The sequence below is a fragment of the Tamandua tetradactyla genome, chromosome 4 (assembly GCF_023851605.1).
Source record: "Tamandua tetradactyla isolate mTamTet1 chromosome 4, mTamTet1.pri, whole genome shotgun sequence".
NCBI classification, from domain to species: Eukaryota; Metazoa; Chordata; class Mammalia; order Pilosa; family Myrmecophagidae; genus Tamandua; species Tamandua tetradactyla.
In genome coordinates, this window is record NC_135330.1 from 35,826,269 (window position 1) to 35,852,978 (window position 26,710).

General features: G+C 51.0%; 1 protein-coding gene across 1 annotated transcript in view; it reads left to right on the forward strand.

Moving 5' to 3' along the window:
* Positions 1-21,682, forward strand: part of KIAA1614 (KIAA1614 ortholog) — a 35,662-nt gene extending 13,980 nt beyond the window's left edge. Inside the window, exons 5-10 of the mRNA XM_077157165.1 lie at positions 5,135-6,708; positions 8,688-8,844; positions 10,445-10,703; positions 14,532-14,659; positions 15,549-15,733; positions 20,475-21,682. Of these exons, the coding sequence (XP_077013280.1) occupies positions 5,135-6,708; positions 8,688-8,844; positions 10,445-10,703; positions 14,532-14,659; positions 15,549-15,733; positions 20,475-20,668 (2,497 nt within the window). The 3' untranslated portion in view covers positions 20,669-21,682. The remainder of the gene's footprint in view (positions 1-5,134; positions 6,709-8,687; positions 8,845-10,444; positions 10,704-14,531; positions 14,660-15,548; positions 15,734-20,474) is intronic.
* The last annotated feature ends 5,028 nt before the right edge of the window (positions 21,683-26,710 follow it).

The following is a 26,710-nucleotide window of genomic DNA, read 5'->3' on the forward strand; positions in this document are numbered from 1 at the left end:
TCCCATGTCAGGCACTTGCTTTAAAACATTTAGGTAGTTAGCACACTTTTACTGAGGGCCCACTGAGTGTCAGGCATTGAGTTAGACATTGGGGATGCACAGGTGAATGAAACCTAATCCAGACTCCCTGGAGGGATGGAGGCTATGGTCTCCAGGGAGAAAGGGGGCAAATAAATGAAGGCAATTTTGTGGACTATGGTGTAATAGAGGAAAACCACGTATGCTCAACAAGAAATTTGTAATTCCCCCTAGGGAAGACAGATGAGGCTCTCCAGAGGAGGTGACTTCTCAGTTTGGGCTTGAAGGAGATGTAGATACTTCCTGAGCAGATGAAGGAGGCAGCCCAGCATTCTAGAACTGTGAGCAGAAGCACTGTGCTCAGGATTTCCTGAGTGAGAGCGTGAGGATACACCAACAGGCATCGTGTCACAGCTGCAGAGCTTGGTGGAGGCCAATTGTGGAGTCCTCCAGTCTGTGAAGAGTTTGGATGTGTCCTCTAGCAGCAAGGGAGCCACAGAAGGATTTTAAATAGTGGGCATCACAATCATATTTGTGTTTCAGTAAAGCCATGCAGGCTGCAGAGATGTGCTGGATGCAGGGAGCCAGGAGGCAGTAAAGAGGTTGTGCCTGGGGTCTGGTGGGATGGGATGTGCCTGAATGAGCAGTTACAGAGATAGGAGATTCTCAAGAACCCGAAGCAAGCAGACTTACTGTGGCCACAGAAAAATGGTTAAGACTCTGCCACGTACTACCTATGTGCCTTTGAGGAAGTCCTGTTGTGCCTCTATTTCCTTATCTGCAAAATGAGAATGATATAGTACCTGTCTTATAGGGTTGTTAGAAGGGTTATATGAGTTATACAGAAATGTTTAGTGGGTAGTGCATAAATATGAACTCCTACTATTAATCCTCTAATTAACTAGATGTGGGAAGTCTGAGAATGGAGGCAAGCAGAATGGAGCACAGGATTCTGACCTGGAGTCTGGATGTTTGGTGGGAAGGGTGAAGCCTAGGTGCAGGGCCAGGCTTGGGAGGAGCATCGGATGGAGATGCCCATCAGGCAGTTAGATATGGGATCTGTACAGGAGAGAGATCAGAGCTGCAGATTAACGCATGATTTTATGAGGTTGTCGTCATGGGTAAGGGTGAACTCATCAGGGGTGAAGAGACACGAAAAGCCCAAGTTCAAGGATTAAAAGACCAGCGCATCACCTGTGTGACTCTCCCCTTGGTGACTCACCTTGCCCCTTCATGGTGCCTGTTTCGTGTACAGTATACTTTATGGAGTCGATTATACAAGGCGTTTCCCACCTGAGTCTGAGATGAGGCTGCGAGGCCAGGCCACACCATGCCACTAGAGGGAACCAGGGTTCTTTGTGCAGCTGAGCCACGTGCTTTTTGATGGTTGCTGCTGAGCCTGCTCATTAGACGCTGAGCACCCGTAAGAAACCACTGCGAACACTCCATTGTGAGTGGAGGCACAGTCTGCCCTGGGCTGCAACCCTTAAGGAGGAGCCCAGGACCTCTCTCTCTAAGCCAGCTCAGCAGAGGAGCTCACTGCCCTCCCCTCCACGTGGGTGTCAATCTCCCCGGCCATGACTGGGACATGACTTCTGGGGATGAGCTAGGACCTGGCATCATAAGATTGAGAAAGCCTTCTTCACCAAAAGGGAGAAAAGAAAAATGAGACAAAATAAGATTTCAGTGGTGAGAGATTTCAAACAGAGTCGAGAGGTTATCCAGGACGTTATTCTTATACATTATAGGTAACTCTTTTTAGTTTATGGTGTATTGGAGTGGCTGGAGGTTTCAACCTGAAACTGTTGAGCTATGTTCCAGTAGCCTTGATTCTTGAAGATGAGTGTATAATGATACAGCTTTTATAGTGTGACTATATGATTGTGGAAACCTTGTGTCTGATGCTTCTTTTATCCAGGGGTATGGACAGATAAGTAAAAAGATAAGGATAAAGAATAAATAAATAATGGTGGGGGGGTAAAGGGTAAAAATTGGGTAGATTGAAATACTGGTGGTCAATGAGAGGGAGAAAAAGGGTATGGGATATATTAGTTTTTTCTTTTTTCTTTTTATTTCTTTTTCTGGAGTGATGCAAATATTCTAAAAATGATCCTGGTGATAAATAACACAACTATGAGGTTATATTGTGAGCCACTGCTTGTACACAGTATATGGACTGTTTGTTTGTGAAGATTTCTCAATAAAAATATTAAAGAAAGAAAGAGCCCAGTAGACCCTAAATCCTAGCAAAGGGTGTCACATGGGCTCTCATTATTTCCATATCCACATTTTTTGCCTTATCTCTCTCCCTCTGGCTTGTTAGCACTAGTAGGGAATGGACATGGTTTCTTGAGGTGCCCTAACTATTCTTCTCTGCACATATTTGGGCTCAGAAGCCTTTTTACAGATATTTAGGATGGGCTGAGTAGGCTTAAAAACAGCCAGATTTTTTTTTTCTTCATCACATAGTTGTGTATTCATCATCATGATCATTTCTTAGAACATTTGCATCAATTCAGAAAAAGAAATAAAAAGAAAACAGAAACAAAATGTTCATATCGTATGTTGATTGGTTTTATTAATAAAAATTAAAAAAAACAGCCAGACTATCTGAGAAAACAGATTTTATTGTGTAAATGTATGCTTGGACCACTTCTTCCCCATATCACGTCAGCTCACAACTACCCCCCATATCACATCAGGTCACAACTACCCCAGTCACTAACTTTAAAGTAGATTGCTTTTTTCCAGGGTATCTCCTGGCTATAAAAATGTAATCAGACTGCAAGGTGACTCACTTTAGCAGCTTCTGTGTCCAGAAAAGAATTAATTGACTTGCAAAGCTAGTGGATCCTCAGAGGGTATAGCTGAAAAATCAACACCAGATGGTTTGCTGCAGATGCTTCTAAAGGTTACGCTCTGTCAAGTCATCCTGCAGGGCCATGCTGTGTTAGATGCAGGAGTCCCCCCAGCCCAGATGCATCCCTCCTTCTAAAGCACAGCTTGGTGAAAGATGATGGAAGTAGACTCTGCCTGCTCTGCAGGCAGAGCAGTTTCCAGAAGGTTTTCTTTGTCCCAGGTCTGGCTGGAGGTAGCTGGGACAAGCCTGAACAGATAGGGCTTTTCCAGGAGGTGAAGAGGTGGCTTATTTAGTAGCGGTATTTTCTGGAAGTAAATCAAAGTAGAAATTGAGACGCCCCTGGAAGCACAAGCTCTTTCCATTTGGAGGAATAGGCATACCTTGGTTGGTGATCCTAATCCCAAGAGGGCAGAACATGGGGCAGCAAGATGCAGGGGCCTGGGTGGGTGACACCAAAAGTTTTATTGTCCTGTGGCAGACAGTAGCTGTGTTTAAGACTCTGTGGAGCTTGCAAATCTTGCATGAACTGTGTGGTTAGGTCGGCATTCTTGTGGAAAGCAGGACTCAAGAAGGCCATGTGTGCCAGTTTGAAAAGGTTTATGTACCCTAGAAAGGCCATGTTTTAATCCTAATCCCATTTTGTAAAGGCAGCCGTTTCTTCTAATCCCTATTCAATCTTGTATGTTGGAAACTTTAATTAGATTTTCTCCATGGAGATGTGACTCATTCAAGAGTAGGTGTTAAACTGGATTAGGTAGAGACGTGTCTCCACCCATTCTAGGTGGGTCTTGATTACTTTACCGGAATCCTATAAAAAGAGGAAACATTTTGGAGAGAGTCACTTTTTGTAGAGCCATGAGAAAGCCATGTTCACCATGTGCCCTGCCAGCTGAGAGAGAAACATTGAATGTCATCGGTCTTCTTGAACCAAGGTTCCTTTCCCTGAATGGCTTAGATTGGATAATTCTATAGACTTGTTTTAATTGGGACATTTTCTCGGCCTTAGAACTGTACACTAGCAACTTATTAAATTCCCCTTTTTAAAACCCATTCGGTTTCTGGTCTATTACATTCTGGCAGCTAGCAAACTAGAACACCATGCAATACCAGGGCTACAGCAGAGGCCCCAGAGCTCAGTCCAAAAACTTCTTTGAAAGGTCTGACTGTCAAGACATCGACTGTAACCGCCTCTTGATAAGCTTGACAGGCATGGGATGTGCTTGCTGCTTCATTATCTTCTCACTCTGCTCTTGTCTCCCAAATCCTCACCCTACCTTTGGGAACTGTTCCTGGCACTTTTGAGGTGGGGTGGGGAGCCTCTGAGTTTGAATAATTGGGTGAAAGTTACCTTATGTGATCGTAAGCGTAAGCTGTCCTTCATTTCTTCTTTTAGAAAATAAGTTTATTTCCACCTTTGCTGTGAATTTGAGAGATGGCTTAATTTACCATCTTGTATGTAAATGTCACTGATGCAACTGAGGAGACCGGAACCGCCTTATTAGATTGGGAATGTCCTGACCTTCAAGTCGGGCCCCAAAGTGCAGCCCACATCCTGTCAACAGGGCAGGGTTTCACTTACTCTGGGGCCTGCAAAGAGACTGTTGTGTCTAAGCTCATGTTCAGAAACTCCGAGTGGGCATCTCCTGTGTTGGGTGTGGGCATCCTGTCTGGGTGGCTGGGATGGAGCTTGGTCGGACATCTCTGTTTCTGGGGGGTGAGGTGATGCTATTTCTCTGGCTAGACGACTAGAAACCCCAGGCACAACCTCTGGGAGCAAGAATGCTTAGTAACCCTGGTTTCAGACCTATCACGGCCCTACTGGATACTTAAAATACATTCTTCCCATAAAACTTAGAACAAATTCATTATTTCCACAAAATCTATTACCACCAGATGCCAGATGGTCAGGTCCCCTTCCTCTCCCTAAACCTCCACACACACCTGTACTCAACCCTTTGTGTCTACGATGTCTTCCTTCTCTGCAATCCTAAGTTAAATGATATTTCCTCTTGACTCGGCTGAGCCCGACAACAGAGGGAAAGCCACAAGTAAAGAAGGCAGTGTTGACTTTGGTTAGTGCTATCTCAAGGCAGGAGGGGGTTGTAATTCCCGTCTCCCTAGGAGCCAGTGGGGTAACTGTAGCACATGGGAGACTGATCCCCGGGGGGGTGGGGGAGGGGCAGGTGGGGAGGGGGAGGGGGACTGTACCTTCCTTCCCATCTTTTTGGCCTGTGACCCCTCCTTTCTCTTCAACAGAGATGGCCACAAAAGCCTCTCTGTGGACCCAAGGATGACCTTTGCCTGCCGAGACAGCCCACAGAATGGGAACCTGAGCGACTCCTCCAGTGGGGAGTCCAGCAGTGGGCAATGGCCTAAGCGAGGAGCCTCCCCGTCCCACGTCCGCTTTGAGGATGAGTCTGCCTGCGACGCCGAGTTCCGCTATCTGGAGCGGCTACAGCAGCGCAAGTTCCAGGTGCTGAGCTCAGCATTGCAGACTGGGGACCAGGGTCCCCTGCGCTCCAAGCCGGACCTTGCCGACTACATCAGCGGGGGCTTCAGGCACAGGGATGCCGGAGAAGGGACCCTGCAGAGGCTCACAGGCAGGCTGGACTGGAGGGGCCTCCCTGCAGCACCACCCATGCCTGCATTTGGCAGCGAGAGGAAGTGCCATGCTTGCGGCAAATGTATTGAGGGCTGCCGGTCTGCGGAGGGGAAGGCGCCCCCAGACTCTAGGGGCCTCCAAGAGCTCGAAGTTGCCTGCCCTGTGGAACGGGTGCTGGCGGAGCCCTATAGCTCTGGGGGCCCAAGATTTCCCCTCAGTTTCCTCCCTCCCGAGCAAGGGCTCCAAGCAGCATGGGTCAGGGAAACATACCTTGGAGACAGCATGGCCTCAGAGGAGGCATACTCTGCCCTGGACAGCACTGACACCTCAGACAGCTGCAGGACTGACCGTGAAGAGGTTGGGGCCTCACAGCCCAGCAGGGTATGGGCCCGACCCCAACCCCAAGGCAGCAGCCCCCAGCCTCAGGCCTCCAAGCCTGGGGAAGGCAGTAGTAGGTGGTCCAGGAAGACTGATACAGAGTTGCCTGGGGGTCCTCAGACAGGGCATCACTTATCTGGGGTCAACCATCTGGAAGTGAGAGACAAGGCAAAAGAAAGCAGAGGACACACGAAGGAGGGGACGTTTTTTCCAAGAGAAGATGCTGTCCCTAAGCCCCCTGCCCTGGAATCTGAGCGGGCTTCCCTGTGGCAGCCTGGACCTGGGCTGGGAAATTGCTGGGCTCACCCAGCAGATCCCTGGGCTTCAGGTAGGACAGCCTATGCCTTGACCTCTTCCATGAAGCTTGGGTCATCAGGGCCAGGCAGACAAGCCCGGGCTATAGGAAGCCACGAGACTCTGGAAATTGCCTCTAGTCCTTCCCTGCAACACAGCCACACAGAACCCTCTGCCACCCATCAATTCCAGCAGCCAGCTGCTCCACTGTCCCCTGCACGCTGGATGCCAACCCCTCCCTCTACAAGGAAAACCACCTCCCCTGTGCCTCGCAGGAAGGCAGCCCTGGCTCGGCCCCACAGAGCAGCTGATCAGGAAAGTCCTGTGGATAATTCCCTGCCTCCTTCTAGGGGTGAGGTTCCCAGGACCTGTGAGCTCACTCCCACACAGACCTCACCCTGCAACCCCCAAACCAGGCACCAACTGCTGTCCTTGTCCACCAACAACTGTAACAGCAGCATGCCTCAGGGACTGCAGGACCCCTGGCCTGAGGGTGGAGTGGAGAAGGGTCCCGGCAACCAGGAACCAGAACCATCCCGGGAGAAGGGCAGGGACGGTAAGGATTGCTGCTGCTGATCACCCAGCCGGGCCTAGGGCAGTCCCAGGAGGAGGCACAGGCCAGTGTGGTGATACCTTGGGGGTTTGGTCTTCACTTACCTTTCATCTTAATAGGCAGGTAACATAGGCCACACAAGACTCCCAACGGCATATTAGGGCCCCTCAGAGAAGTAAGAAGTGTCGGGGAAGCTGGTGGAGTCCATGGGCTGGATGCAGGATTCAACACCAGCTGGGGGTTGATTAACCAGTTCCCTTTAGGGGAAGCAGAACCGTGGGGAAGTTGAATTCCATGGCTGCAGGAGGCCTGGGATATAAGGAAATTTTACCCCCAACAGAGCAGTAAGAGGCAGCAGCTTCAGGATTTACTATTTGCTTAGGGCAGTAAATGGCCAGCAGTTACATGGCTGAAGCCCTTTCTGTTCAACATGTTCATTTCATCCATTCAGCCATCCATTCATTCAGCATGGAGTAAGCTCCTCTTCCATACCATATTAGCACTGTGGGGAATGAATGCATGACTTAACTCAGCAGGGGCCCTGACCTTGAGGCCTTCTGTGACTAGACAGAACATGCTGTGCAGGGGACATGGTGACCAGTGGGCAAACTCCTACAAGGTGGGCTGGAGTTGATCTCTGGCACCTGAACCCACCCCTAGCCCTAGCTCCTGGGCAGGCTGGTGCGTCTGCTGCTGAAGGTTGTGTGTAGGCCATTACCTCCTTGCCTGCGGAAGGGGTGCTTCTCCTGTGGGCACATCCTGGCCATCAGTAGCCTCAGGCTCCTTTTCCTGATGCTGTGATTGGAGGGCACCAACTCAGCCACTCACTTTTAGGCTAGGATGACCAGATGACACATGCTTGCCTAATGTGTCCGCAGCTCTGGAACTGGGATGGCTGGAGAGGAATCTGGAGTTTGGAAACAGTTGGAGAGGAGGGGGCAGAGAGACAATAGGTATAATGACCTCACTGAGGGCCTGATGCCAAATCCCCAGACCCCCAGTTGTGTCCCCAAACCCTCAATCGAGGGCATTGTGCAGGCTGCCCCCTCCACCCCACACAGAGGCACTTTCTTGCTTATGCAAACCCTGAGGAGACAGGCCCTGCCTGCCTGAGATCTCTCTCACCCCAGGCTAAATTGTGTCTGCCCGGGTCTGGTGGGGTGGGTTGTCAGCTGGCTTCTGGCTCGCCCCAACCAGTTCCTGCAGGGCTTGTCCTCTGGGCTCTGATGACTTCTCGGGGCAGGCTGGCCCTTCACCTCCTTGAGGCCTAAAGTCTGTGCTGCAGGCATGGGCCATGGAGCATGACTGCCCTCTTCCCAGGCAGAGGACTCAGCACTTCCTCTCAGTCCCCATGATGTTCTGGGCAACTCGTTTAATCCCTCTGCATCCCAGTTTCCTCATAAATTGAGGATAATAAAACCTGTATCATAGGAATACATGAAATAATCTCTGCAGAGGGCTTACGTTACTACCTAGCATATAATAGATGCTCCAAAAATAGTGGCTATGGTTAAAACTGATAGAAATTACAATCAACAAAATTGTGTTTTTTGTCCCAGGAATACAATTTTTCCTCCTGCTCCCAACTATGTCCCTTGATGTAGAAGGGACAGGACTTATGGCAATAGCCCCCTTCATTCAATAAATCTGTGTTAAGCATCGACTCTGTACAAGAGCTGTGCTGGGTGAGAGGATTATGGCAGTGAATTGGACCCAGTGCCTGCCCTCAAATAGCTGACAGTTTAGAAGACTCCAAACGGCCAACACTGAGGGAGGGTCCTCAGCCTGATGGTCTGTGAGGCCCACCCCCGTCTTCACAGGGGGTATCACCAGTTCTTACCACAGCTCCGCCGGTCTTGGGGTCCCACGTCTTTTCAGCGTCCCCTCGCTCTTCTGCCTCAGTTGCTGGAACGCCCCCTCCTCCTACTGTGGCCTGGGGGATGGGTCGGCCTGACACAGGAAGGACGCTGTGGTTGTTGCAGGAAGACTCCAGGGCTCTCCCTGCTCAGCAGCCGTCAGCACCATAAGCAACACGAGCATCACTCTCTGCCTGGCCTCAGAGGAGCCGGAGTCCAGCCAGGAACCAGAGCGAGGCCTGCAGAGGACAGAGCTGAGTTCTGGAGGGTGCATGCCATCCCGGTGAGTGACAGGAGCAAGAGCACTGCCCAGGGGAGGGGGAAGGGAAAGAGACGGACTGGAGTGGACACATGACTGACTTCACGACCCTTAAATTCTCGGTGGACTCCTTGACTTATGTCCAAGTCTGGTGCTCCTAACACTCCTTTCCCGGTAATTTTTAGTTGAATGCATTTGATTATTCATTCACTGAATGGCCTCGAGCTCCAGGTGCTGTGCTGGGGAACGGCCAACTGAACAACCCCAACCCTCACGGTGCCCCCAGGATAGGTTATCTGTCTGAGAGGACTCACTCCTCACTCTGTGCTTGGAAACCAACTCTCTTGCTGAGGAAAGCCAACATTCACATTTCCAGTCTCTCCTTTGATCTAGAGTCCTTGCCCTGGAGATCTTGGCCTGACCTCAAAGCCCAAGCAAGCCCAGCGCTCTGGCCCGGACCTTCTTTTCCATCCCTTATATCCCATCCCTGGTGCCTTTAACAGAACCCCTGGCCACCAAGAACCAAATCTCCATCTGTCTCCCTGGGTGACTCAAAACCCCAGATCTGTAATTCAGTTTTCCCTTGACATCTCTACTGGTGTGTGTGATAGACATCTCAACTCAGTGCAGACAAGCCACTTCCCCCTTGTTCCAGTCCCAGCAAACACACCACCATCCACACAGCACCCATGCTTTTCTTCTCTTTCAGCTCTTTTTCCTTCTCTTCCACTCCATTCCATTGGCATATCCCTCCACCTCTTAAATCTCCTTGTTGTCACCATTTCTCCCAGACTAAGCCATGTTGCTTCTTTGCTGAACAACTTGAGCAGCCTCCTACCTGTTCTCTGCCTTCCCTTTTGCCCCTACAATTCCTTCCCAACACAGTAGTGGAAGTTATCTTTTTTAAACCTTAACTAAATGATGTCACTCTTCTGTTTAAGCCCCCCTCCCCCAACGTTTTTCCCTCTCACTAAGTAGAATTTGAACCATTGAATCTGCCAGCCTGTCTGGCCTCAACTCTTCCCTCTTTGCTCCTTTCTCATTATGTCCAAGCCCCGGTGGCCAGACTCTCTATGTTCTTGAACCACTTCTTGCCATAGGGAATATACCCACTGTTCCCCACAACCCGGAGCCCTGCTGGACTGGCTCCTTCTTGTCATCCAGCTCTCAGTTTAAATATCATTTCTCAGAAAGGCCTACCCTGGCCACCCAGCCTAAAACAAACATTGGTCACTCTGCTTCACAGTACTCATCAGTCATTGATGGTTTGTCTCTTCTGTTTACTACTCTGTTCTTTAGAAGGTCCTGAGTGCAAGGACCTTGTTTATCTTGTTTGACACATACCCCAGTGCCTAGGAGAGACTGGTACATGGTAGGACCTTAAGAAATACTGAATTAGTAAAGGAAGGAAGAATTGTATGAATCCATAACTGATGGATTCCCCAAAAGCTCTCCAAGACAGAGGAAGTCCACTTGGCCATTCTTTCTGCTGCCTGGTTATCAGTTCCTTCATCAGGTTTTGGTACTGGCTCAACTGGTATCCATCAGACCCCAAGGTGCAGCGCATCCTTGCCTCCCTCCTCAGATCGTCCCCAGCCCATCTCCTGTCAACCTTGTGTTTCAGAGCCTTACCAGGGGTCAATGCAGAACCTAACTCACCCTCAGCTACCCCTTCTGAAAAGAACAAGAAAAGCAGCAGCAGCATCGCCTCCACCCTGGGGCTGAAAAAGTTCTTCTCAGTCCTGGGCCAGGGTACCCGGCCCAAGTTGAGCAAGTCCCATAGCTACAGTGTGGAGCAGCTACAACCCCCTGCATCTGGCCCAGCATCATGCACCAGTACCCCCAAAGTGAAGAGATCCCCATCGTTACAGTTCCTGCATCTGGTGAGTCCTAAGGGTTCCAGCCAAGGGGTATGTGAGGTCAGTGGTGGTACAGCCACCACTGGCATGGAAGGTTCAAGAAACAGCACCGAAGATGCCTCCCAGGAAGCCGAACGTGGAAAAAGGGAAGCTACTGGTATCCCCACAGTTGATCTATGAGGTTTGAGCACCTCCTCACTTATGTTCCTCCACCCAGCTGCCCAAGACTGGGTTCATCCTTGAGTTTTCCCTCTCCTCCCCTGCCAAGTCCTGGAGAGTCTATTGTCTTGTCATTCTGGAATCTTCTCCATGGCCAAATTACTGTCTTAGTTACTTCACATCTGGATTACCTCAACAGCCTCCTGGCTGACCTGTTGCAGTGGTCTTTCTCCGCATTGCCTCTGAGGGGTCTTTGCAATATCTAAATCTGACTCTCTCACCCTCTTGATAAGCATCTGTCCCTTTGCAGTGACAGGTCTGTCTGCTTTCCTCTCACATCCCTCTTTTTCCAATGTTCTTGACTCCACCCTACTTGAGTTCTGTAGATTTTTTTTTCATGGGCAGGCACCGGGAAATGAACCCTCCATAGATGTTTTTAATGAAATTTTTTTGAGATATATTCACACACCATATAATTCATCCAAAGTACGCAATCTGTGGCTCACAGTATCCTCATACAGTTGTGTGTTCATCACTGCAATTAATTTTAGAACATTTTCATTAAACAGAAATTAAAAATAAAACCCCAAACATCCCATACTCATCACCCCTATTATTTATTTATTTCTGTCTTTATTTTATTGTTCATTCGCTCATATATTGGATACAGGGAATGTCGGTCACAAGGTTTTCACAATCACACGGTCACACCATAAAAACTATATAGTTACATAATCACCTTCCAGAATCAAGACTACTGGATTGTTGTTCAGCAATTTCAGGACTTTCTTTCTAGCTATTCTAATACACTAGAAACTGACAAGAAATATCTATATGATGCATAAGAATAACCTCCAGACTGACTTCTTGACTCTATTTGCAATCTTCTAGTCACTGAAACTTGATTTTGTTTCATTTCTTTTCCCCCTTTTTGTCAAGAAGGCTTTCTCATTCCCCCAATGCCAGGGCCAGGCTCATCCATGGGAGTCATGTCCCACGTTGCCTGGGAGACTTAAACCCTGGGAGTCATGTCCCACATAGAGGGGAGGGTAGTGAGTTTGTCTGCAGAGTTGGCTTAGAAAGGCCACATCTGCTTGAGCTGTCCTTGCCTTGCTCCTAGTAGAGACTACTTTTTTCTTTCCAGTGGGGAAGTAACTCTAAAACAGCCTGCTGTGCCAGTGGGGAGGAGCGTCAGACTGCACAGTTTGGGAGACTTTACAATTCTGTACTGTGATCTCGGCCCTTCCACCTGTTTCAGACTCGTGTATGATGTGCCCGGTCATGGAAGTCCCCCAACAGTTGTTTCAGACAGTTCCCAGCTATTTACTAGCTGCCCTAGAGACAGACTAAATTCCACCTTCCTGGGCTGCCATCTTTCCTCTATAGGGTTTTACAGTCAGGGCTCTCGTTGGCTGACCTTGAACCTTTGCTTGAAATGTTTCTTCCTCCTTCTCTACCTCTTAATGTCTGCTCTCCCATCAATAACTTCCTACCCCTCCAGGAAGCTGTTTCCAACCCTTCTTCAGGCTGAAGCAAAGGCCTGTGCTCTGAGTTTTACCCCACACTTTCCTCCTTCATGGAACTTGTCACACAGTATTTGAATTGATTTTTATCTATCTCTTTCACTGGAGTGTCAGTTCTTTGAGGGAAGACCACTTAATCTTTATATTCTCAACACTTAATTACAGTGGCTAAATCAGTACATGTAGTCAATAGAATGAATGAATGAATGAGGGCAGTTAGCCAGAGTTCTCGCTCCCCATGCCTAATGCATTAGCAAACCAACAGCAGGGCACTGACTCTCAACTACGCCTTTATGAACCCTATCCTAGGAGTTTAAAGGCTTTTTCCAGGTTTTGTGTTGGTTCCTTTATCTACACACCCCACTCCTGGGGCAGAATCGAGCCAGGTGAGAGTGGTCTGGGGGCACTGTTCAATTGTTCTATTGTTTGGGCCGCAGTAGTGAACAGAATGCAGGTTGAATGAAAATCCCATTGGTTGTCTTGTATCAAGAGCAGTACTTTGTATGGTGGATGCTCGATAAATATTTGTTGAATGAATGCATGGAAAGCAAAGAAATAGAGCCAAGGCTGGGGAGAAAGCAGAAGTGTCATTATGCTCCAAGAATTTGCTTTTCACCTGAAGTTAGACCTGTTCCATTAGTGCGAGAGCCATTGCACCCAGATTTACTGCCATCAGAGCTTCCATCTCTGTAAACACGTCAGGGGAAATGACAACCCTAATGGTGGAGGAGAGATTTATTGGCAATTTAAGCCTAGTGGGCAAAGATGGAAAGTGAACTGGCGCGAAAGAGGAAGAGGAAGTTCAGGGAGGACTGAGCAGTGGAAAGAAATTCTCAAGAACTGAAGAAAGAAGAAGGGAATCTTGTCTCATCCAGAACTATTTATGAGATATTTCAGGAGTGAAATGTTACCTGTTAGAATATAGTGCTTAGTGAATGTAGGTGGATGCTTCACTGGGCCTTGTTTGTATTTGGCCCTCCTGCATGGGCAGCCACCCTGTCTCCATTATGTGACCATACCCTCCAGGGGACGGTGGCTCTTCCTTGTGTGGCCTTTGAACTTGCATCCAGAAGGCTTTCCCCTTTGTTCCCCCACTCCCTTTTCTCTTGGAAACTCCTACTTATCCTTCAGGTCTGAGTTCAGCATGACTTCTCCAGGGAAGCTTTCTTAAAGGTTGATTCAAGGTCAAGGCCCCTCTTCACCTTCTTAATAATATGCCTCACTTCTTCAGAGCACAGATTCCTAATGTAATAAATAATGTATGCAGTTTTTGTTTAAAAGCCTGGTTCTCCCTGCTCATGTCTCTACCACCCCACCCCTACCTTCAGAATAGCTCCCATACTGGGCTAATTGCTAAAAGACAAATCTGATCAATCACACTTAACTACCACTCAGTGACTCCTGAGTGGGGCATCCAAAGTTCTCCCAGGTCTGGTCCCCCAGCTCCAGCCCAGTTCCCATCACTTCTGCAGGCCACATGTTATGTTCCAAAACATATCATGTATTTTCTCCTCTCTCCATGTCCTTGCATGAGCTGTTTCTTCTGTCTGGAGAACTCTTGCTTCAAGACTTACTCAAGTGCCAGCTCTTCTAATGTCCATAAAGACTCTGCTTCCACGGATGTTGTTCATACTTGTAGTCTAACCCTTACAACATGCATCTAGGTCTCTCAGCTTATCTGTGCTCATCACCACTCCCATCCTGAAGGTATTTCTGTCTTATCCATGTTTTTATGCACAGCGCATTAAGGTACATGTTTAAATCACAATTTTTGAATGAAGGTGATACTAAAGAATCACAAAATAACATTTAGGATTTTCACTCTAAAATTGAGTTAATTATTCTGTAATTATTTTGCTTTACTTTTTTTTTTTGTTGAGGTTAACCTTAATGGAAAGGTCTTCTGTTGAGATAATTGGTATTATAGCATTAGGTTATTTCAGCTAAAATTTTAAAATATTGGAGTTCAGATCACCTGTGTAGGACCATCTTCTTGAGTAAGTAATGTGATTCCTGTTAAGCGCTTTGAAGTCATGACAGTAGCTTTCACTATTATTTTCTTAGAGGACCAGTAGGAACCCAGATTCCAGGTTCCTGGTTGGATCAAGTTCTCTGTCAGCTCCTTCTCAAATAGTTTTTCTCACCTGCAATATTGAACGTTTCCCACCAGGTGTCACCCTCTCACCAACATCGGAAAGCTGCTTCCTTTCAGAACCTCCATTCTCTGCTGAGCAGCAAGGTGGACCGTTCCAGCCTCTACGTGGTAGGGGAGCCAGGGGACCACAGTGCAGCTGGCAGGTAAGAACGGACACAGGTGGCCTGGAGGACAGAGAGAGGCCAGTGGAGCTATCGGCTAACGCCTCCCACCCTCAGCCTTGCAGCCCTGAGGGAGGTACCTTTAAAAGAAAGCAAGGCCAGCTCCCTGCAACTCCCAACAACAAATCGGGTGGCAATGGAGGCCGTTTGTGTGAGGAGTCAGAAGATTCTGAGCCTCACCCCGGTGCCTCTCCCCTGTGCCTCTCCCCTGTGCAACTGCAGGTCTGCAGAGATGTGGGTTGTTGGAGAGAGTAGAACTGGCAAGTTTGTTTCCACTGTCCCATGATATCTGATGATTACTTGAAATCAGAATGTGCAGAGAGTGTCTTGAGCCCAGTTAAAGATCCAATTACAGAGCATGAAGACTGGAATCCCCAAAAGAGGCCCTTGACATGTGACCCTGCTTAGAGAAATCCCACCCTCTGATGCCTTCTAGCCAGCTGTTCTTAACCAGGGCTCTGTGAATGGATGGATTTCAAGGGTTCCATTAATTCCTGGAAACTTTATATAAACCTATAACCCCCATCAGATTCTCAGAGGGGTCTCTGCTCTCGGAGGGGCTTTCTGAGCAGGCTCCAAGGAGACTCAGGACAGCTGTGGGAACTCACGGACCATGGCCCTAGCTAGACTCTCTTTTTTTTAAAAAATATTTTTATTGATAAAACTTAACATACAAACATTCTTAACATGCAAACTTTCCATACATGGTGTACAATCAATCCTAGCCAGACCCTTTTTGGGGTGAGGCAGAGCCCCGACCTCCAGCACTAGACTCTTAGGTTGAGAGGCCTCTGCTGCCTATAAGCCAGGGATGGACGGGGCCCCTGCACGCCGACCCTCTTTGTCCCCACTTGTCTCCTGTACCTCGCAGGCTGGCCCAGGCCCCGCGGCGGCGCGCCCTCAGTGTGGAGGATGTGGGCACCCCCAGCCTGGCTCGCACCGTGGGCCGCGTGGTGGAGGTGTTCCCGGACGGCACCAGCCAACTGCAGCTGCAGCGCCCCCCGGAGGGCACCTTCGGCTTCTGTGTGGCCTCTGGGAATGGCCGCAGGGACTCAGGTATGCCCTGTCCCTTCCTGGGTCCTGCAGCCCTGGAGACCTTAGCACACCTATGCGGTGCCCTGCAGCCTGTCCTCAGAGGCTTGTCCTGGTCCTTGGCTGAGCTGTAGACTCTGGATTCAGAGCGTCTCCCAGCCAAAGGACTGGAATTCTCCCCCACCCCCAAGGACTTTTTCTGAAGAGTTGAAGGTCACTGTGGAGCTTGTCCCCAGTGCTTTTGCCCTGTGCAGTCGCAGCTCTGCAGGGATGTGGGGCTGCCAGGGTGGGGAGCATTGACAGATTTGGTTCTACTGTCTCTGATGTCTGGTGAGATCAAAATATATATATATGTTTTTGTATGCTGTATGGTAGGGGTCACATTTCATTCTTTTTCCATGTGAATATCCCCTTATTGCTGCACCATTTTGCTGAATTTTTATTTGGTTGGTTTTTCATTTGTTGGTTTGTTTGCAAAGTGCAAGGGTTGGGAATCGAACCCAGGTCCCCTGCATGGCAGGCAAGGATTCTACCACTACCTTTGTACCCCTTTGATGAGATCTTGAAATCAGAATCTTCAAGGCCATCTTTTCAGAGGAGAGCCAGAGGAAACTGTGCTTGTGATTCTAGGGAATCTCTTTGATGTGGTCGGTGTATATAAATGATTCGCTTCCTCCAGCTAGACATGTGGAGTGTGACCACCTGTCTATGCATCCATCCCCTCCCTTAGGGTCAGCTTTGGACCCAGGCCCACTGCGTGAGTGAACAGTGAAGGGGCCAGTGAGCAGCTCTGGACATCACTGTGCAGTCTGGCCCCTTAGGGAAGTGGATTGGTGTTGAAGGGAACAAGTCTTGCAGGGTGTCCAAGTGCTGTGGCCTAGAATCCATCTCAGGGAGAGGGACCTGGAAGATATTTCCCAGACTAGATGAGTAGGGAAGGAAGACAGGTATGCTGGGAGTGGGGAAAGGAGGAAGAGAGAAAGGGAGGGAAAGACACAGAAAGACACACTCCCAGAGGCCTGCTCTGGCTGGGCTCTGCAGGGGAGGGCTCAGGTCTGTGCTTCAATCTACTTGGTCAAAGTTACTTAGCCTGTAAAAAAAAAAAAAATGCCCACTGCCAAATTTGAAGATCTCAACATGAGTTCTTGCATCTGTTCAGCCAATCACTCCTTCAGTAAATACATACTGTTGTAGAAAATGGGGGATACAGCAGTTAATGGAACAGACAGAATTTCTGTCCTCATGAGCATACACGAGTGAGAGAGACTATGTCTACAAAAATAACTTTTTTGTATGTTCTGTACTAAGAAAAAAATAAAAATAATAAAAATAAACCAGGGTATGGCCCCAGAGAGTGGCAGGTGCATGGAATGCTATCATGGATGGTACAATTAGGGAAGGTTTTCTGAAAAGGGGATGTTGGAACAGAGACCTGAATGGAGTAAGGGAGGGGCTGTCCATGTATCTGGGAAAGAGCCTTCCTGGCAGGGGGATGAGAAGTGCAAAGGCCCTGCAGGGCGGGAATGGGGAATGACGTTGGCCTCTTAGAGGAACTGCAAGGCGATCAGGTTGGATAGAGCCAAGTGGGCGAGCAGGCAGGAGGTGGAGTTGAACTCTGAGCTGGGGAGGCGGAGGGGGCTGTGCCTCAGTGAGGGCTCCCGGCGCTCACACTGACCGGGACTTGAGCACTGGCAGGCTTTGGACAGAGGACTGACATGCTCTGATTTGCATTTCTAACAGGGTCACCAGCTGCTCTGTTGAGAACAGACTGCAGTGGGGCAAATGTGGAATCAGGGAGAGAGTTTTAAAGCTATTCCAGTAGTCCAGGAGAGAGATGATGGTGACGTGGACTGGGGGTGGGTACGAAGGTGGTAAGAAGGGGTTGGATTCTGGATGTGTTTTGAAGGTAGTTTTGACTCAGTTTGCTGTTGGGTAGGACGTGAATGTGAGAGAAAGAGAAGACAAATCTCTCCCCGTTCTGGACCTGAGAAGGGTCATCATAAAGCACTCAATGGGCTTTAGAGACCGAGATTCTAAACTTCCAGGGGCACTGTTTGCTGCTCTGCTTTCCCTTTAGTTTCCTCTCTCCTTAGGGAAGTTGAAATATGCCCTTCAAGAGGGGCAGTGTGAAGCCACAGAGTTAGAGAGCATTCCTCAGCTTGACCCCAGCACCTCTGCTGGCGGCAGTGTGACCTTGGGCAGGTTGTTCAGCCCTGGAGCCTCGGTTCTGTAACCTCTAAAATGAGACAATAAAACCTACCTGGGAGAGCCATAACAAGCATCTGATGAGGTACACATGAAAACGCCTAGCACATTTCTTCCCTTCTCTCTTCAGAAATAGAATGGGTAATCGGGGAGCAGAACCCTAGGCAGGGAGATCTGCACTCGTCTGTGAGTGTGAGCTCATACACACCATGGCATTGTGCTCTGCCTCCCGGGTCCCCACAGTCTCTTTTGGCCCGTTTGTGGGTCGTGGGAGTCCCCTGTCACCCATCATGGAGCCCTGATGAGCAGGGGTCTGCCCTGGCCTGCTCTCTGGGCATCCCTCACTTGGACAGAGCCCTTCCCTGTCCTGCCCAGGCCACGCCCTGCTCCTGCTCCTGCTGCAGTTGGCCACTGGATGTCTCGTGGGGATCCCCGCGCACGTGGAATGTGGCTGGTGCTGGTGCCTCCTTGCCACAGGCTGTCCTTCATCCACCAAGGGTCACTCCTCTGGGGCCTCAGAGGGGCCATGAGCTGGGGCCAGTTTGCACTACTTGCTAAAACTGTCAAGATGCTGGCATTAATTTGCTGGCTGTCACGTCCGATTCTATATGAGCATGTGAGAACAGCAGGCTTTGCCTTCTGCTTCTAATTGAATACAACACAGAGATCATACATCCTTAACAAAGGCCATTTCCATCAGACAATAAATGCATACAGTAGCAGTCTCTCTCATATTTTTGTCATGGCTTTCAGTTATGAAACCTGCCCCAGAGTCTCCCTCAAATGGCTGGAGTGACGTCTCTGTCTGGTCTGACATTGGCTGCATTCTTTTCAGTCTGATCATTGGCTCCCTCCCTGTATCTCCTGCTGTACACGAGATGCCTCCAAGCTCACTCCCCAGTTCTCCTTGACTTGCCCTCTCCGTGTGCCCCCATCACTCAGACAGGGCAGATGAGCAGGTGAAACAACCAGATAGAAGAGGTAAATGCCAGGGCAATGGTTGAGAGAAAAAGCCTTGTTGCAGCCAAGATGCTAGACACACCTTGTTGGGTGGGAGACAGAGCCCTGCAGGAAAGGCTCAGACTGGACAAGAGCCCTGGGAAGGGAGAGCCACAGCTCAGACCAGGGAGAGCAATGTGCACACAGATTGGGTTTGCTAATACTTTCTGGGGCCTTGAAAAGAAGAGGGGCTATCAATGCACTTTCAAATCCAAATAACAGAGGGAACTGTAAAAAGCATGACTCCTGTAGGAGCCAGAAGCTGGGCTTAACAAAGCTCAGGTGGGGGCTGGGCGGAGGCCAGCTAGAAAGGGTGGATCAGAGAGACGACCTCCCAGGGTTCTGAGATGTGTTAAATGGTTTTCAAGTCAGAGATTAAAAGAACAGACCAAGGCATCCTTTCAGGACCATTCTTAGAAACCTGATTCTAGGAAGAGGAAGTGGAGCCATTAAGTGGGGGCAGGTGCATAACGTTTCTCACCTGGACTGAGCTGAGTCTGGGCCAGACAGCACGGAGGGTGTGCAGGGCTGCACTGAGCCGCTCAGTGAATACCCCTGGTGGTGTCAGCTGCACGACACTCATACCCTGCAGTCCTCCAGCAAACTCTCTGTGCTCAGACACCTGTATTCACACAGCAGACCGTGGAAGGTGGGGGCTCCAGCTTCTCTGGAAGAGCCTGCACCTTTTATCTCTCAGGTGGAAGCAGTTTAAAGCGGATTTGAAAGGTTCCTAGAGGTGGTTTGCAAGAGAGCGGCTCCCTCAGCTGGACTCCCCTGTGTGGTGTGGCCAGAGCTGCTGGGGAACAGAGCTCTGATGTGGGTTCCCTGAGAGCCAGACCCAGAGAGACGAGCAGAGAAGGCTGGGAAGGGGGTACTGGTCAGGCAGGCCCTTTTGGAGTGGGAGAGGGTGTGTATGAAGAGGAGGGTTTTTAAAAATGTGAGTTAGGATTTTGTTTTCTTCCTGGGCTTTTGCCAGATACCTCCAAATCCCAAGTGAGAAATCATATGAGTAGGACTGAGGTCAGAGCCAGTTCCTGGTGGTCCTGCGAAGCAAATCATTTTCACCACTTCAGTGGCACCTTCCCATCACTTTTAGGTCACACCTGGGCTACTTGTGGGCAGCAGCTGGCTATTTATGAATTTCACCTAGCACAGTGCCAGGTACCTAGTAGGTATTTTTCTTAATTATTTAAAAGACATATATTTTGCTTTCTATTCTCTATTAAAAACTCATCTTACAGAAAGGTGCTTATTCACAGAGGTATAAACTAGTAAGAGCCGAAAGCATTATTTACACTGGAGACACTTCCATTTTAAAAGAGGAGCTGGAGGAAGGCCGTTACACATGGGGTTGGACAGACTGGCTTCTGCAGAGAGCCAGTTGTGAGGTGGAATAATAGAGGGTGTGCCTGGATGTTCCCTGGCTGAGTGCCACCCCTCCCTGCATACGCGTGCGTGTGCACAAACACACACACACACTGCCTACCCGGTCAGCATTCCACAGACATGCTTGTCTTTGCTTTGGATTGCAGTGGTTAACATCTCCTGTTTTCCTTCGCAGGCTTCTACGTGCAGGAGATGGCCGACGCAGGCACGGCCAAGCTGTATTCCGGGCTGCTGGGGGTGGGGGATGAGATCCTCGAGGTGAACGGAGCCAAAGTTGCAGGGCTGGGGTTGGCTCGCCTTAAGGAGCTGCTGGCCCACGCACAGAGCTTATCAGTACGTGTGCTGAGGCAGAGGCCTGCCCCGCGGTGACCCAAGGAGCTCTTGCTCTTGCTGCCAGCCGCTCAGAAGCTCTGAACCACCCGGGGGAATGGGCTAGGAAGGTGCTTGTGGACTGAAAACACAGCTCTTTGGGCTGTGGCCAGGCTTATGCGATTGACTACCTAGGGAGAGGCAAGCAACCTGTTTGTATATTTTATTTAAGGCCACTAATTTATGCAGAACTCGAGGAAAGAAAATATGGGTCTCTTTCTATGTCCAAGGTGCTGTCAATGTCTTCTTGCTCCTTTCTTGGGGGTGGAGGAGAGAGATTCAGTGAGTCCCTTCATGTGATCCCTGAGAGTCAGCCTCATGGCCAGATCCCATCCTACTCTCTGTCAAAAGCTCCCCTGTCTCTGGCCTTCCAGAACCAAAAAAGTGCTTGGCCTCATTGGCCTCGAGCCTTCTCTTTTTCAGTCTCCATCCTCCCCATTTCCATTCGCCACCTTTCCTTTTTATCCAGAAATGGGCAGAGTGTTCTGGAGTTACAGCCTTATAGCCATTGCCCATTTTGGTAGCCAGAATATGAAGAATTTCTGGGAAATTTTGATGATATATAAGGTTGAAAGGGGGAGGGGCAAGGAGGGAATGAACCTGAGACCAATTTCGGGGAAGTGGAGTAGGGGTTGCCAGGATCCAGCTCTCCTGCCTGCTCCCCAAGTGGGAGCTGGCCTGCTGCAGCCTGGCCTGGGAGGGCCTCTGGCTGAGCTCACGGGTCAAGCTTCAAGATGCAGCTGGTGCCAGGCTGTCCCCAAGCCACATGCTCTCTGCCCAGACCTCCCGGGCAGCAGCTGTAGGTGGGTGGCAGGCTGTAGAGATGCCATGAGAGCAGCAGGTAGGGCTCCCCCACCTGACTCCCCCACTCTGTCCCTGAACACAGCCCAGGAGGTGGGGATACTGGGAGCAGATGGCCATGTGTCACTCATAAATTATTAAAAAAAGCAAAGTTGAAGCTTTTCCCACTCTGAGTTGCTAAATTCTGGGCTGCTCACCTTCACTCGTCCTATGGCAGGGGCCTGGGGAAAGGGGAGTGGAGGGCAAGGGAGGGCACAAGATCCGCGGTGGGCTGGGGCGGGCCAGCCACGGGGGAAGGCTGAGGAGGCCCCTGGATTAGGTTTATAGCTGGTGTAGATGCTGAAGCCTCCAGACACCGGCCTCTGCCTGGAAGGGGAGCCCTGGGTGAGGTGAGTTTATGGGCAGGAGAGAACTGAGCTGAAGGGCCTTGCCTGGGTGCACCCGAGGGGTAGAGTACGCAGTCCCAGGGCTGTTTTAGGATTTGGTAGGGCACAGCCTGTGGTAAAAAATAGCGTTCAGTAAAATCTGGTTAAAATGTGTCACGGGTAGCTTTCAGCAGGCAAGGAGATCACTGAAGGAAAGGCAGTGGGGTGTGGGGAGGAGAGGGCTGTGTGCGAGGGGAGTGTGCTCTGGCTCCAGGGGCTTATCCGCTGGAGCCAGGTAGAGCCCCTCTTCCCACTGCTGCCCCTGGACGTCCCCTGAGCCTAAGGCATGCAGGACGGGAGGCTGGAGCAGATGTGCGATAGACCATGGGGGAGGAATCGGGGGGCTCGGGTGGGTGAGCAGAAGGGCTAGTGGAACGAGGGCTTTGGGCTTCTGGCTGTGAAGAGGGTGCTGGGATACCTCAGAGGTCAAGCTGGAGCCCCCCAAAGTGTAGAAATGGCCCTGTGTAGGAAACTGCAGGTGTGAACAAACTCTGGCAGCTCCTGTTCCCCAGTTCTGAGCCTTGAGGTCATGAATCTTTGGAGAATTTTGTATTGAAAAAAGCTTCTGGAGGTGAAAAGTTGCCTCCTTTTTTCTTGTATGGCCAAGACAACATTCTTGGATTCACAGCCTCAGTTGGAAAGAAATGAAAATGGAAGGGGGTGGTGACAGAGAAGGGTTTCTAAGGAGCATTGAGCACCTGCCAGGTGCTGGGCCAGGCTCTTGACACATCATGTTTAGTCCTTAAAATAGTCCTGTGAGGTGTGTCAAACTTATTGTTTTCATTTATATAGATGGGTGTTCTAGTTTGCTAGCTGCTGGAATGCAATATACCAGAAATGGAATGGCTTTTAAAAAGGGGAATTTAATGAGTTGCTAGTTTACAGATCTAAGGCCGAGAAAATGTCCCAATTAAAACAAGTCTATAGAAATGTCCAATCAAAGGCATCCAGGGAAAGATACCTTGGTTCAAGAAGGTCGATGGAGTTCAGGGTCTCTCTCTCAAGTGAGACGGCACATGCCGAACACAGTCAGGGTTTCTCTCTCAGCTGGAAGGGCACATGGCAAATATGGCACCATCTGCTAGCTTTCTCTCCTGGCTTCCTATTTCATGAAGCTCCCCGGGAGGCGTTTTCCTTCTTCATCTCCAAAGGTCACTGGCTGGTGGACTCTCTGCTTCATGGTGCTGCAGCATTCTCTGCTCTCTCTGAATCTCTCATTCTCCAAAATGTTTCCTCTTTTATAGGACTTCAGAAACTAATCAAGACCCACTCAAATGGGTGGAGACATGACGTCACCTAATCCAATTTAACAACCACTCTTGACTAAATCACATCACCCAGGGAGATGATCTCATTACAGTTTCAAATATACAGTTTTGAATAGAGATTTTTCTACCTTTATGAAACGGGATTTATATTAAAACATGGCTTTTCTTAGGGGGCATGCTTCCTTTCAAACCAGCACAATGGGGAATCCAGTTCAGTGACAATGGCAGGACACTGGAGCCTGGCCCCTGATTCTGGGGCCCACTCTTCCTGCGGTATTCCACCACCCCACCACACACATCTCAGAAAAAGCTTGACAGAGTGGGAAGGGAAGAAGGGAAGGAGACACCCAGGAAAGCGGAGGCTCAGAGCCTCTGAACAGTGCATGACACCTATCTTGCTCTACAAGGAGGCAGAAGACACCCCTTCCACACTCCCCAGCTTCTCCCAGGGATAAACTGATACTGGGGCCCTGACCTGTGGGGGCCGTAGGGGGCTTTTGTACCTCCAGCCTCTGGTCTGGCCTTCCCCTTCTGCTCTGGCTGGGGAGCGAGTGACCTGGGAGCCTGGTCCAGCCCCGCATCACACTCAGAGGCCTTACTCAGGACCGTGCTCCTTCCTTACAACCTGGTTCCTGAACCATGAGGCAGGCCCGGTGTCTGCCAGGAGCTTAGACATGAGAGAGACCTTAGGGATCGAGTGGGGAGAAACACGTTCCACGAGAGCCTGGTGTGCAAGCAAGGGCGCATGAGGGAATGATTAGCAGGGAGCTGCGCAGGGAAGAGGCTTACCAGAGGGGGTGCCGGCGTGGTTTTGCAAACTGAACAGGAATTTACAAGAAGGGTAAGGGAAAAGGGCTTTCAGGCATAGGAAATAAGCAGCACGTGCAAAGGTGTGGGTTTTTGCAGTCTAACCCATGTCCCTCCCGCCGCATTTTAATGGTATTTTTCTGTCCAGACTTCGGTTCGTGGAAGGCAGCTGACCTTGGCACTACATGCAACAGAAAGTGCTTTCCCTTGGCTCAAACCTAGACCTTGGACAAGTCGATATCCTTATGGTAACAACGTGGCGGTTTCAGAAGCCACCTAGCAAATGGATCATTTGCTTCCCTAGCGTCGCCAGAAGCGGTGGGTCCTGTGCTCTCACCCGCGCAGGCTTTGACCCCTTTTTGTCAGGGGCGCAGAGGCACCCGCAGGAGGCGAGAGCTCATCTCTCGGGCCGGGCGTCCTGGGAAGGAGGTCCAGCCGGCCCGGCCGGGGACCAGGAGGCGACTGCGTCGGCTACCTCCCGCCGCGCCCCGCTCCCGGCCGCCCGCCGCCCCGCGCCCTCCCGGGAGCCAGACGCTCTCCGACGCGCACGCGGCCCGCACGGAGAGATGGGAGTGGGGGGCGGCAGAGCGCGGCACCCTCCTCCCCGCGCCGCCCCCCACTCCCATCGCTGCCGGGGCCGCCCCTTCCTGGCCTCCGCGGGGGCGGGGAGGCGGCATGGGGTGCGCTGACCCGTCTCGGGGCCAGGTCACTTCCCGGCGGCGGGAGTCGGGCCGGGGTACCCATGGGTTAGAGCCGCGGGGTTACGGAGCCGGAGGCTTGATGGGGAGTCAGGGCTCCGCGGCGGTCCAGAGTCATTGAGCACACCGCCGCCCCGCCCCCACAGACTCTGCTTGGCGCGGCAGACCCGGCTGAAGAGACTCCCGAGGTCTGTAGAAACGTCGAGAAAGGCCCGGTCGGGGAGAAGGGCAGGCGGGGCGTGGGGAAGAGCACCACGAGGCGCTACTACGGGCGAGGCCCGGGGGACCGGGTGGGGGGGCGGGCGGGGGCCGCGAGGAGATAAGGAGCGAACCCAGGGCCCGGCACCGGGGTGAGGGTGGGGAGGGCGCGGGAGCCGAGGGCGCAGGCGGCGGGCAGTGTCCCGAAGTCCCCGCGGGGTGGAGGCACTTCTGGCTGGAGGACTGGAAGTCAAGGTCAGCCCGCGAGTCCGGCCCGGCGCCGTCTCGGTGCGTCCCTCGGCCCTGCTCTGCCCCCTCCGCCAAGATTCCCGAGCGCTGCGGGCCGCATCAAGGACGCGATCCCGAGTCCTTCCAGCAGCCCTGCCAAGGGGAACTGTAGCCGTACCCGGTTACAACGACGTGTCCGAAGACCAGAAAGGTTAAATCTCTTGTCCAAGGCCACAAGGCACATGAACAGCGGATGGAACCCGGCTCCGTCCGCCTCCAAGTCTGCGTCCTTCCACCCTCCTTCAGCCGCCCTCAAGCGCCCCCTGTCCACCTCGTCCCCGTCCCGGGGGGCTTCGCTCGGGAGGCCAGGCTGGACCTCTGCCGCCGCCGCCACCGCCGCCGCCTTTCACGGGGGTGTCTGGGCCTTGGCTTCGTTCTCATCAGGGCGAGGGGGTCGGAGCTTCTGCCTACAGCAGGGGTAGAGGAGACGGCGGGCAGATCACTTTCCAGAGCAGTGTTGCCAAACTGCAGTCACAACACACACGTGGGTCATAAAATCAATTTTGTTGGTCAAGCCCAGCATTAAGGAAAAAACTAAAGAATAGAATAGAAAACATCACAGTGCATCGCATGAAGCAGGGGCTTTGTTTGGGAAACTGCTTTCAGGTGTGTGCGTGTGTGTGCCCCTGCATGGAAAGTGTTGTTACTGGCCCTCCGCTGGAGGGAGGCAGAAGGAAATGCTCTCAGGGAGGCAGCTCCAGCACTTCCAGCTCTACTTTGTGGGCTGAAGTGACCTTCCCCAGTCTGGGGTGCAGCCAGGAGGGGACAGCCCCCAGCAGGTACTAAATTGCGGTGGGTCTGAGTGTGCCAGACCCTAAGGGGAAAAAACATCCTCCATCCTACTTCCCTGACCCCAAGAAGATGTCCTTGATCAGAGGTGCAGTGCAATGGCATGACTGGATCCCCCCACTCTCCAAACTAGCCTCCGGGCCCCTCTGCCCAGGGCGGAGGCATCCCCACGTGGGTGTTCATTGGCAGGAGGAGTGGTTGCTTGTTTCCCCACCCAGCTGCACCCCAGCCCTCTCCCCGAATTCACTCACCCATGCATTTGCTTATGCTCATGTCTGTGTCTTTGTTGGAAAACGTTTCCCTTGACCACCCACCACCCTGCTTGGGGCCCTTCAAAAATCTTAGCGGTGTCTTATCTGGGAGACATTCCATGAGCACTTCAGCCCCCACTCCTTAGCTTCCATTCTTGGTACAGATTCCAAGAATCTTGTACCAATGGCTCTTTGTTTTGGCTCTTTTCATGTAGAGTTGTTTGTTTATCCTCCACCAAACTTACCCGGCCACACCTACCCAACCCATTTCCCACCCCGAATCCCCAGGTGGGTTCTCTCTGCTATTCAAAAGCCTGTGCTGCCGCTGGCTCCCTCTCCCCTACTCCCCACCATCCTCTATGAAGTTTCTCTCTTTCTCACAGAGCCAGAACACCTGCTTAGAAATGGCAACAGCCTTCCTTGGCAAAAAGCTCTGCCCAGCTCTCAGGCTGTGAGTTTGGCCAGGTCGGAGTGCTGGACCCCAAGGAAGGGGCTGCTGGGATTGGCTCTGATAGTC